Raw genomic sequence first — 13,060 nt, 5'->3', positions numbered from 1 at the left:
CTATAGTTTCCAGGCTCTGTTTTTGGACCCTTTTTGAATATTGGCACCACATTTGCTATGCGCCAATTCTGTGGGACATTCCCTGTTAGTATAGAGTCCGCAAATATCAGAAATAAGGGTCTGGCTATGACATTACTTAATTCCCTTAGGATACGGGGGTGTATGCCATCCGGTCCTGGCGATTTGTCTACTTTAATCTTTTTAAGTCGCTGATGTACTTCTTCCTGGGTCAGACAGGACACTTTTAATGGGGAATTTACATTCAGCATTTCATCTGACAGTTTATTTTCCTCAGTGAATACATTGGAGAAAAAAATATTTAACAGCTTTGTTTTCTCCTCGTCGCTCTCTGCGACTCCCCCCTCATTACTCTTTAAAGGGCCTTCAGATTTATACTTTTTAACATTTATATAATTGAAGAACATTTTAGGGTTAGTTTTACTCTCTTTGGCAATTAATCTTTCGGTCTCTAGTTTGGCCGCTTTTATTAGTTTTTTACATGTTCTATTTTTTTCCTTATAGTTTTTCAGTGCTTCCGTGTTACACTCCTGTTTTAGTGATTAATATGCTTTCTTTTTGTCATTTGTTGCTTTCTTTACAGTTCTATTTATCCACATTGGTTTCTTTTTGTTCCTTAACCTTTTATTTCCATATGGTATGTACCTCTCATAATGAGATTTTAGGATGTTTTTAAAGATATCCCATTTTGTGGCTGTATTTTTTTACAACTTTTTTGAAGTTTGGTATTTTTGTTTCTCCCTGTAGAAACGCTCTTTTGAATGATAATTGGAAAATTATTACTGTACATCGCGAATTTTCCATGCAAATGGTTTTTCAGCTGAAAAACAAGGCAGATTCTGCTAATTCCCATGCATGTCTTTCCCATATGCCCATGTTTATGCAAATGAGTTTTTACATGACAAAACTCTATAGAAAGGTTATTGAATATTATGTTAGGACAATCAGAAAACTTTTTGGCACCCCAATTATATTGATCTAGGTGCCAGGTCCACCCAAGCCATCCAACAGATCTGAAGTAACTTTGAGGCTTACTGGCTCTCAGTCAGATAAGAGCTGGTTTGGAATGTCTCATAGTGCACAAGGCTGCCATTGTAAGGTATGCTGACTCAGCCTGTCATCTGTCTCATGGATAGATTGATGGCTTGCATATATACTTGGCTTTTGGCATATAGCCTTTGTGTGGTTGTCTATTGTATGTCGTAGATAATAGGAGTCTAAGATGCATCCAGCCATCCTCTTAATGCTGTTTGCAAACCATTTTGATTGGGTTTCAATACATTTCTAACCTTTTTTTGTGAACCAGACCCCCTCTCTTTTTCAGAGCAGGGGGTGCCTGGTTTGATGCTCGGGTCTCCCATTGACTTTCATTGTATTAAATTGTACTCGAACACCTGCAGTATTCGGCCGAGCACTCCAATGTGCCGAGCATAGCGATGCTCGAGCTGAACAGCAGTTCGGCCGAGCATGCTCGCTCAACACTAATACTTATAACTGATACAGATATCCGCACCTGATAAGAGTCCACAACTGATGACCTACAGTCATGTGAAAAAATTAGGACACCCTTTGAAAGCATGTGGTTTTTTGTAACATTTTTAATAAAAGGTTATTTCATCTCCGTTTCAACAATACAGAGAGATTAAAGTAATCCAACTAAACAAAGAAAACTGAAGAAAAGTCTTTTCAAGATCTTCTGTAAATGTCATTCTACAAAAATGCCTATTCTAACTGAGGAAAAAGATAGGACACCCTCACATGTATTCCCTCTTAAATTGGCTCAGATCTCACACAGGTATATCACACCAGGTGCACATAATTAGTAGATCGTTACTCTGCATGTTGAATGAGGCTTGCTCTATTTAAACCTCAGACATTTAGTTTGGTGTGCTCCTGACTGTTGAAGTGAGAGTGAGCACCATGGTGAGAGCAAAAGAGCTGTCAGAGGACTTCAGAAAAAAGATTGTAGCAGCCTATGAGTCTGGGAAGGGATTTAAAAAGATCTCAAAAGATTTTGAAATCAGCCATTCCACTGTCCGGAAGATAGTCTACAAGTGGAGGGCTTTCAAAACAACTGCCAACATGCCCAGGACTGGTCGCCCCAGCAAGTTCACCCCAAGAGCAGACCGCAAGATGCTAAAAGAGGTCTCCAAAAACCCTAAAGTGTCATCTCGAGAACTACAGCAGGCTCTGGCTACTGTTGATGTAGAAGTACATGCCTCTACAATCAGAAAGAGACTGTACAAGTTTAACTTGCATGGGAGGTGTGCAAGGAGGAAACCTTTGCTTTCCAAGAGAAACATCGAGGCCAGACTGACATTTGCCAGAGATAAAGTTGACAAAGACCAGGACTTCTGGAATAATGTTCTTTGGACAGATGAGTCCAAAATTGAATTATTTGGACACAACAGCAGAGGACATGTTTGGCGTAAACCAAACACAGCATTCCAAGAAAAGAACCTCATACCAACTGTGAAGCATGGAGGTGGAAGTGTCATGGTTTGGGGCTGCTTTGCTGCAGCAGGACCTGGTCAGCTCACCATCATAGAATCCACGATGAATTCTACTGTGTATCAGAAGGTGCTTGAAGAACATGTGAGACCATCAGTTAGAAAATTAAAGCTGAAGCGGAACTGGACCATGCAACATGACAATGACCCAAAACATACTAGTAAATCAACCAAAGATTGGCTGAAAAAGAAGAAATGGAGAGTCCTGGAATGGCCAAGTCAAAGTCCAGATTTGAATCCCATTGAGATGCTGTGGGGTGACTTGAAAAGGGCTGTACGTGCAAGAAACCCCTCAAACATCTCACAGCTGAAAAAGTTCTGCATTGAGGAGTGGGGTAAAATTTCCTCAGACCGATGTCGAAGACTGGTAGATGGCTACAAGAACCGTCTCACTGCAGTTATTTCAGCCAAAGGAGGTAACACTCGCTATTAGGGGCAAAGGTGTCCTATCTTTTTCCTCAGTTAGAATAGGCATTTTTGTAGAATGACATTTACAGAAGATCTTGAAAAGACTTTTCTTCAGTTTTCTTTGTTTAGTTGGATTACTTTAATCTCTCTGTATTGTTGAAACGGAGATGAAATAACCTTTTATTAAAAATGTTACAAAAAACCACATGCTTTCAAAGGGTGTCCTAATTTTTTCACATGACTGTATCTGATTTACTAGTTTTAGCATTGCCACAGTGCATCAAATATATAATAAAAAATTGCCGTAATCTACATAGCTAGTTAAAAGGTGAAACTTTGCTACATCCTTTCCCAAGGTCTGATGACACCAGCACGTCAACTACTGTTATTATTTTCAACCTTTCAATAGTGAAAACAGAAAATACACCCACACGTCCTGGAGTCCTTGACCTTCTGGGTGGCTTCCATGTTTTTTCTCTGGTCTCTATGTTAATGAAGAAGTTCCTGCCTGTAATAGGGTCGACGTGATATTCCCAGTTTTCCACAATGAGGACAGGAGAACACGTAGGGCTCGGAGGAGCTCCTTTACTCTGCTTCATCTCTTCCAAGTTGCAGTAAACTGGTGTAGTATCCTGCATTGTGCTAGCCAAACTCACCTAACGGGAGCAAAAACATAAAAATATATAGTACAAAAGTAGAATTCACATACATAGACAATATAAAACAGACAGTAAATATGTATGGAGTTAACATAAGCAATGTATAGCATGATACGTATGTACTGCAGTAACATTCTATGCATACAGAGTTTCTGATTGGTACAATAGATCATACCCGTTTTGGCCAGCTTGTTCTACAATGAACCATTTAAAAGTATCACATCATGTACTCCAATGGTTGGATTGTAGTATTGGGGGTCATTTATCGGACCGGCACTCATACGTCTTGATACCCACCGCCGGAGGATGTGCCTAATTTATGACAGGCCTAATCATAAATTAAGCACATCCTCCGGCAGTCCATACGCCTACATTGAAATCTACTCCAGCTAGTAGCTGACGTAGATTTCAGTCATCATTTATGCAACGCTCCATCATGCACCCTTTTTTTAGAAGTGGTGAGGGTGGTGTAGAAACACCACTTCTGCCTAAAATTATGCCCTATGATATTTAAAAAAAAATTGTGCCAAAAAAACTGGTGTAGAGGCATAGTAAATTGTGCTTAATGCAAAAAATGAAATGCATGTTGGCAAATAAGTTAATGGAATTGTCCAGTACTTTAAAAGGGGTTCTGCAGCCTGTTTATATTGATGACCGATCCTCAGGATAGCACAAGATATATTAGACGGCAGCATGTCTTCCATGGTTTCTTTAGTTTCAAATTGGATCCATAAAAATGTACAAAAAGCAAAAGCCTTGAGACAGACTTTGTATTAGTCAGAACATTACACTGTTTTTGCACTTTTTGTTAATTTTTATGCAATAAAAGAAACCATGGAGGACATGCTGTTGTCAAATATATCTTGTGCTGGAGCAACTGATGGGATCTGCGGTGGCTGGCGGTCTGGTGCATTCCTGATGGTGGTCTTGGTGCTACTTTCAAATTTGCATTCTATTCTCAGGATAGGTCATCAATATCTGATCAGCGCGAGTCCAACACTTGACACCCCCGCTGATCAGCTGTATAAAGAGGAGGCAGAGCTACATGTGAGCACTGCTTCCTCTTCATTAGGGCCCATTCACATGACTGTATATTTCTGTCCGTATCCGTTCTGCAATTTTGAGGATCGGATGCGTACCCATTTATTTAAATGGGGTCACGTCACAAAAGATGTGGACAGCACACAATGTGCTATCTGCATCCATATGTCCATTCTGTTGTCCCGCAAAAAAAGATAGAGCATGTCCTATTCTTGCCCTTATTTGTGGACAAGATTAGGCTTTTCTATCACAGAGAAGGATTTTCCGTTCCGCAAAATGTGGAAGGCACATGGCCGATATCCGTGTTTTATGGATCCTCAATTTACAATCCGCAAAAACGGATACGTTCGTGTAAATGAGCCCTTACACTACTGCATCATCAATACAAACAGGCCTCAAAAACCATGCCCACAGTATAGGCCACTAATATGTTATCAGTGGGGGTCTAACACCCTACACCCAGATCAGATGTTCAGGAGCAGCAGTGATGGAACTACATAGTTCTGTCCATTGTATAGTTAACAGAACTGGTTATTGCAGTGCTGTTCCTATTCACATCAATATGAGCAGTGTTGCAGTTACTAGCTCTGTCCTACTGATAGGCCATAACCCCTTTAACACCAAATGAATAGTTTTCACAGCATTAACAGTCAGGCTGATACATAACATTCCAGAAAAAATAAAAGGATCTTAATTTGTTAGATGTATCATTCGCTTAGGAATTTTGCTCGTACAAACCTATTTTGCAAAAATCGCATAAAAATAGCTTACCTACAACATATGATGATCTAAAAAAAAAAATACATAAAATAAGAAAATCATCACAAACAGTATGCCCAAAAATTACACCCTGGGTGAAGGAGGCCTTACATACCTAAAAAGTGTGCCAATTAAGGGTACTTTCCCACTAGCGTTTTTCTTTTCCGGCACTGAGTTCCATCAAAAGGGCTCAATGCTGGAAAAGAACTGATCAGTTTTATCCCCATGCATTCTGAATGGAGAGTAATCCGTTCAGGATGCATCAGGATGTCTTCAGTTCAGTCATTTTGACTGATCAAGCAAAAGATAAAACCGCAGCATGCTACGGTTTTATCTCCAGCCAAAAAAAAAAGAAGACTTGGCTGAATGCCAATTCCGGCATTTTTTTCCATAGGAATGTATTAGTGCCGAATACAGCATTTAAAATACCGGAATGCCGGATCCGTCCTTCCAGTATGCGCATGCGCATCCGTTTTGCCTGGTGACACCGGAAAGACGGATCCGGCATTTCAATGAAATTTTCTGACTGATCAGGCATTTTTAGGACTGATCAGGATCCTGATCAGCCTTACAAATGCCATCAGTTGGCATACGTTTTGCCGGAACTGCTTGCCGGATCACTCTGCCGCAAGTTTGAAAGTAGCCTAACTAATTAGAGTGCCTTGAAAAAGTATTCATACCCCATAAACATTTCCACATTACACCCACAAACTTGAATGTATTTTATTGAGATTTTATGTGATAGACCAAAACAAAGTAGAAAGTATGTGCAAAGTGAAAAAAAATTATACATGTTTTTTTAAATAAATAAAAATCTGAAAAGTGTGGTGTGCATTTGTATTCAGCCATCCTGAGTCAATAATTTGTAGGACCACCTTTCACTGCAATTACAGCTGCAAGTCTTTTGAGGTATGTCTCTCTTTGCACATCTAGAACTTTACATTTTTGCTCATTCTTCTTTGCAAAAAATAGGTCAAGCCGAGTCAGATTGGATGGAGAGCGTCTGTGAACAGCAATTTTCAAGTCTTGCCACAGATTTTCAATGGGATATACATCTGGACTTTGACTGGGCCATTCAAACACATGAATATTCTTTGATCTAAACCATTCCATTGTAGCTCTGGCTGTATGTTTAGGGTTGTTGTCCTGCTGGAAGGTGAACCTCCCCCCAAGTCACAAGTCTTTTGCAGGCGCTACCAGGTTTTGCACTAGGATTGACCTGCATTTAGCTCCATCCATCTTCCCATCAACTTTGACCAACTTCCCTGTCCTTGCTGAAGAAAAGCATTCCCACAACATGATGCACCCACCACCATGGTTTATGGTGGGGATGGTGTGTTCAGGGTAATGTGTAGTGATTTCTTCCACAAATAGAGTTTTGCATTTAGGCCATATGTTTGCTGTCTCCCCTACATCCTTGGTGGCAAACTGCAACTTGAACTTCTTATGGCTTGCTTTCAAAAATGGCTTTCTTCTTGCCACTGTTCCATAAAGACCAAATTTGTGGAGTATAAGACTAATAGTTGTCCTGTGGAAATATTCTCCCACCTGAGTTGAGGATCTCTGCAGTTCTAGCAGAGTAACGATGGGCCTTATGTCTGCTTCTCTAATTAGTGTTCTGCTTGCCTGGGCTGTCAGTTTAGGTGGACGACCATGTCTTGGTAGGTTTGCAGTAGTGCCATACTCCTTCCATTTTTGGATGATGGATTGAACAATGCTCTGTGAGATATTCAGAGCATGAGATATATATATTTTTTATAATATAACCCTGCTTTACACTTCTCCATAATTTTTATCCCTGACCTGTCTGGTTTGTCCCATGGTTTTCATGATGCTGTTTGATTGCTAATGTTCTCTAACAAACCTCACAATATAGCTGTAGTTATAGTTATAGAATAGTTAGGGGTATCAGAGTACAGGGGGTTGAATACAAATGCATGCTACACTTTTCAGATTTTTATTTGTTTAAAATTTTGAAAACCATGCATCATTTTCCTTTCACTTCACACATACTTGCTATTTTGTGTTGGTCTATCACATAAAATCGCAATAAAATACATTTAAGTTTGGGTGTAACGTGAAAAAATTTGGAAAAGTTCAAGGGGTATGAATACTGTATCTCTGCAAACTATACACAAAGATTCTCTACAACTTACTTCCACCCACATTTGGACATGTGGGAGGTAGAGTATAAGGGAAAACTAACCAAGGATGTACAAAGGACATATGTTAGGTGGTCTGTCTCCATTGGAAGTGCACATTAGTACTAGCCCATCTCTTTGTATTAGGTGTCTCAGCATCTTGTTCTACTTCACACAAGCCCTTTCAGCCTTTCACTAAAAGGATAGATTTGAGCAATTTTTTGGTTCCACAGAAAATTCCAAATCCAAAGCATTCGGATTTGCTGAGTATTTTCCAAAGATTTCACTCTATGCATTGCAAAGGGTGAAATCAACAGTCAAAGCCTTCAACATAAAACTGCCTGATTGACAGGGTCAATTTCCAGCTTAGTCATTTTGCTTAGCACTGTCAATCAAAAAAAGGAGAGGAAGGGGCTGGTAAAGGAAGCAGGAGGAGCAAGGGTGCACGGAGTGGCTTGCACCCGCCCAAGGTGCACTTGACTACTTATTTACATATGGATTCAAAGCACTTTTTCTCCAGAATGAAGCAATGGATTGCTAAGTGAAATGTATCATTACATTCAGCTGAGCTAGCCCTACAACTCATTGTGCCTGGTTTATCAATGAATTTACCGGTGACAGGTGCCCTTTAACAGTGAAGGGTTTATAACACGTCATGAAGGATGACTCAAAGTTTTAATTATTCTGAAGTAATTAAATTGGTGTCATACCTAAGGTAAAGTTCAGGAATCAAGGATAAAACCTTCAGAAAATAAGGAATTTAGCTTCAATAAAAAGCTGTGTATCGCACATTTGCTACCTTCCCATGTCACAACATTTCTCACGTCACAAATATTTCAGGAAGCGGTTTCATGGAGGTGCTCCTTTGTGTTTTCCGGTAATAATGCCTCCATACAATGATAATTTTCCTTTCATGCCCCCATACATAATAATTGTGACTACTAATAAAAACAAAAATTCACCAGAGCCCATTACCACGTTCAGCAGAGCTCCTCAAAGTCCCATGTAGTGGATTTTGCCGCCTGTACATGGCCTAGATCAAACAATTCCCTGCTCTGCTACAGTATTTAACTATGGATCCATGGCATAGGACAGCAAATCTGGAGAATGCACACTGGGTGCCTGGCGCTAGTGATGGCATGTGGTGGGCAATTCCATGTAGATGTTATTACTGTGCTGGTGATACTGTTTGGACTACCCTATGCAAAAGGGGCTACAGTGTGGAACATCTGAATTGTGGCACTACTGTGTAGGCAATACATAGAAAGCATCTTAATCTGCCAAGCCAGGGCTTGCCGTGAACACAATATTCTTCTATGACTACAACCAGTGTTGGTTTTGGAGTTGCAGTCAGTATAATAGAAGTTAGGGTGTAAATCTGAAATCATGGCTGCAGCATGTGCTTCTGGTTCGTGAACAGCAGTTGTATAACCATTGTGGCTCCCATAGTGAACTCGACATCCATGGTACATATATTCCTGCTGAATGTCGTCGTCATGTGTGATGGATACTCTAGAGCTGATTATTAGGTAACTTTTATTTTTTGAAAATTTCCCAGGAGACATTACTCACAAGGTCTATATTTATTTAGGTCTTCTATGTATGTAAAACAAGACTTTTTATTATGTATGCAAAGAAGTAATATTTCTGACTTATTCTTCCATATTAAATGTGAAAGCCTATGAGAGAATGCTCTGGTCTGTCACCATTTCTTTAATTTCACTAGCTAATGACCAGTCCATGCTGCTATATCTCCATAGGACAAAGAAATGGACTAATAGAATACTTATTACGGAAAAAAAAAATGGAATTCATTATTTCAATGTAGTAAGAGGCACACGTTAAGGTTTTGAAATTCTGAGAATGTTGCCCCATGAATTATATACCTGTTATGTTGCAAGAAAGTGTCACAAACTGTTGCAGCAGTTCAGCTGTGAAACCTTATTTGTAGTGAACATTGAGTCTATTGATTCCTATGAAGGTGTATAACCTACAAGTTACTATATTTCCGGCCATTAAGCTATATGCCATCATAGTTGGTCAGTACAGTACTGGAAAGGGTCATTACTAGAGAGCAATTCAAAATCTATTATCTACAAAATGTAGCATTGCTTTGAGTCACTTGGATTCCACTTTGGATTACTGTTATTGTACAGAACAGAATCATCAAAGTACTACTTTCAAGGAGAGCTAATAATGGTAGCAGTCAGTGTTTTATAGGTTTAGCTCTCTTTGAAAGTAGATGCCCACAAATGGCATACAAACAGGTTTAGAATTAGGTACCCATCCATATCGAGGTCACCTTGCTGTTCGTGGATGGGGCCTGCATATTTTTGATCAAAAATATATCTCCTAACAACCTCTGATTGCATATTAGATACAGTATATGTATTTAGGTATTAGTTTGTATATAGATCAGACACAGTTAATTTGAAGAATGCTGCTATGCCTGTTTGACTTTCACATTCACATAATGTCCCTAAGCCACTCTTGTGTTGTCTGTCTTGGCTGTGTACTTACAGTCATTATCTTCTTGGAAGGTGAACATTTGGCCCAGTTTTCAATAAGAATATCTCTGCACTTTGCACAATTCTGCTTTCCCTCAACCATGACCAGTCTCCTTCTCCCAGCCACTGACAAACACCTCCACAGCATGATACTGTCACCACCATACTTCACTGTAGAGATGGTATTGTAAAGATGATGATCAATGTCTGGTTTGCTCCAGACGTTATGCTTAGAATTAAGGCCAACAAGCTCAATTTAGGTTTCATCAGACCAGAAAATCTTGTTTTTCACAGCCTAAGTCCTTTAGGTGCTTTTTTGCAAACTCCAGGTGAGCTTTCATGTATATTTTACTGAGGAGAGGCTTTTTTTCTGGCCACTGTGCCATACACCCAGACTGGTGGAGTGCTGCGGTGATGGTTGACCTTCTGGAAGTTTCTCCCATCTGCACACATGATCTTTGGAGCTAAGCCAGAGTCACCATGGGGTTCTTGGTCACCTCTCTTACCAAGGCCCTTTTCCACCGATTACTTAGTTTGGTGGCACGGCCAGCTGTAGTTAGAGTCCTGGTAGTTTCAAACTTCTCCCATTTAAGAATTATTGAGACGTCTGTGCTCTTGGGAATTTTCAGTCCAGCAAAAAAAAATGGTACCGCTCTCTAGAGCTGTGCATCCACACAACCCTGTCTCTGAGCTCTACAGGCAGTTCTTTCCTCCTCATGGCTTGGTTTTTGCACTTATATGCATTGTCAGCTGTAATACTGTCCCAAACCAGTGGGTGTGCCACATGTCCTACGAGGGGAACACCAGGCGGACCAGGAGGTACCTGAGCAAGGTATCAGAAGTACAGACGTAGTCAACAGGCCGAGTCGTAACCAGGAGCAATAGTGCAGGACCGAAGGACGAGGCACAGGCAAAGGCAAACAAACAATAGGTCAGGGCAGGTGGCACAGGTACAGGTCAGGCAATCCGGTACGGAAACAGGCGAGTCAAGGCAAGCAGGCAGGCATCAAAAAGGTAGCAGAGTCCAGAAACACAAGCACGGGTCAGGTACACAGGAACACAAGCAGTGAACAAGCAGCAAGCATGCTGTGGCCAGGGCCAAAAGGAAACTGTGGAGCGGATCCTCAGAACAAACAGCACCCACAAAGACAGCAGCGGTGAATGGAGAAGCACTAGCAACAGATCACCGCTGAACAAGGCGCCCGGGACCACGGCAGTAAGCAGGGGAACAGCGGCGCACAGCAGCCGCTATTGCAGATACCTTATACAGTGGTCCCTCAAGTTACAATATTAGTTGGTTCCAGGGCGACCATTGTATGTTGAAACCATTGTAAAAGTAATTGGTTCCAAAGCCCCAAAATGTCATCCAAGATAAGAGTAAATTAAGATTTAAGATCTGGTTTCAACTTAAGATGGGTCACAAAAGACCATTGTATGTTGAAAATATTGTATCCTGAGGCCATTGTATCTTGATGGATCACTGTATATACAGAGCCATGTCTTTCCAAATCATGTCCAATCAATTGAATTTACGACAGGTGGACTGCAATCAAGGCGTAGAAACATCTCAAAAATAAGAAAGAGAAATCGGAGGCCCCTAGAGCTCAATTTCAAGTGTCATACCAAGGCTTTTAATAAATTTGCAAACATTTCTAAAATTTTGCTTGCACTTTTTCATAGAGCGCCATACTAATTTTTTCTCAGTCATATTCAGTATCAGATCTGTGAAACTGATACTGTGCTCCATTAAATACCATGTTAAGGAGTTCTCGACAAAAGGATTACTTTTAGGAGACAATGGGAAAGATTTATCATCTCCCTACGTCATGGTTTTCATATTAAAAAGTCACAAAACTCAGTTTTGCCACTAAATCTAGTTGCAAGTGGTGTTTTTGCGCCACCTTTGCCAGTGTCCAAAAAGGGGGCGTGGTGACAGTGAAGTGATGGCAGGGCCATCGGCCCCAAAACATTTGCCATTGTCTACACCAAAGGCTAGCTATGAGCTAGTTCAGATTTCAGTCGGAGGAGGTATTTCATTTATGTCGAGGGCCAGTGCCTTGTCATAAATTAAATGTCTTCTCTGGCAGCGCAGGGCTCATCAGGAACAGTGTATAATTTGCTGGTCTTGATAACTTTAAATAATAATGCCAAATGGAGCACCACAAAAATGTCATAGGAAAGGGGTGACCAGTTTAGTGTTCTTGCAGAAGGACTGTGCATATGCTAGACTATTGATATGGGAAATAATAGTGGTAAAAAAATTTAAAAAATTTATGATGGTCAATTGTTTCTAAATTGGCCAGTAAATCCATAAACTACAATGAATGGCCAGCTATAGGGCAAAAAAAACTAACAAAACAGATATAAATTTAGACAGATTGCGATTGATCAGCATTCATGGATTGTCTTTATTTCATCTTTTCAACGGGCTTCCTGTCTACTCTCTAGGGTAGCTTAGAGTTGCACTGTACTTTGAACAAACTTTTGATATGTTGTAGGGGCATAAGTTTAGATTGGTGGGAATCTAAGTGCTGACACCCCCACTGATTTCCTGACGTAGGGGAGAGAAGTATGAATATAGCAATCTCTCTCCTCACTGCACAAGATGCAGGTGAGACAGGCCCATAGATTTTTTGTAGAGTTTGTCTCGCTTCTTATCAAGTAATGACAATAGAGAAAGCGCTAAGCGAACACTTTTCTCCCCTTGTTCTAGAGATTAGTGGGGGTCTCAGTGCTCAGACCAGTGGCGTATCTATCACGAGGCAAACAAGGCATTTGCCTAGGGCGGCACTTGCCAATGGGGCGGCAAAAAGCCTTGTTTGCCCCTTGTCCCGTCAGTCTCATCTGCCTCCGGTATACTCAGAAGATCCGGTGACGGGGACGCTTGCCTGGGGGTTAGAATATACCATCGGATCTGAGTTTTCACGCTCTCAGTGAGAGCGTGAAAACACAAATCCGATGGTATATTCTAACCCCCAGGCGTTCCCATGGTGACAGGGACGCTTGCCTGGGGGTTA

At 40.7% G+C, this 13,060-nt stretch overlaps 1 protein-coding gene across 6 annotated transcripts in view; it reads right to left on the bottom strand.

The window, feature by feature from the left end:
- Positions 1–13,060, bottom strand: part of ARHGAP9 (Rho GTPase activating protein 9) — a 156,434-nt gene that overhangs the window by 78,900 nt on the left and 64,474 nt on the right. For 4 of the 6 annotated variants that reach the window (XM_044287084.1, XM_044287083.1, XM_044287086.1 and 1 more), the window contains one exon: positions 3,368–3,592. The exons of the other annotated variants lie outside the window; for them this stretch is intronic. In XM_044287084.1, coding sequence (XP_044143019.1) covers positions 3,368–3,592 — 225 coding nt within the window. The remainder of the gene's footprint in view (positions 1–3,367; positions 3,593–13,060) is intronic. 6 annotated transcript variants of the gene reach the window in all.

This window comes from Bufo gargarizans, chromosome 3, assembly GCF_014858855.1.
Source record: "Bufo gargarizans isolate SCDJY-AF-19 chromosome 3, ASM1485885v1, whole genome shotgun sequence".
Taxonomy (NCBI): Eukaryota; Metazoa; Chordata; class Amphibia; order Anura; family Bufonidae; genus Bufo; species Bufo gargarizans.
This window is presented reverse-complemented; position numbering and strand designations above follow the sequence as displayed.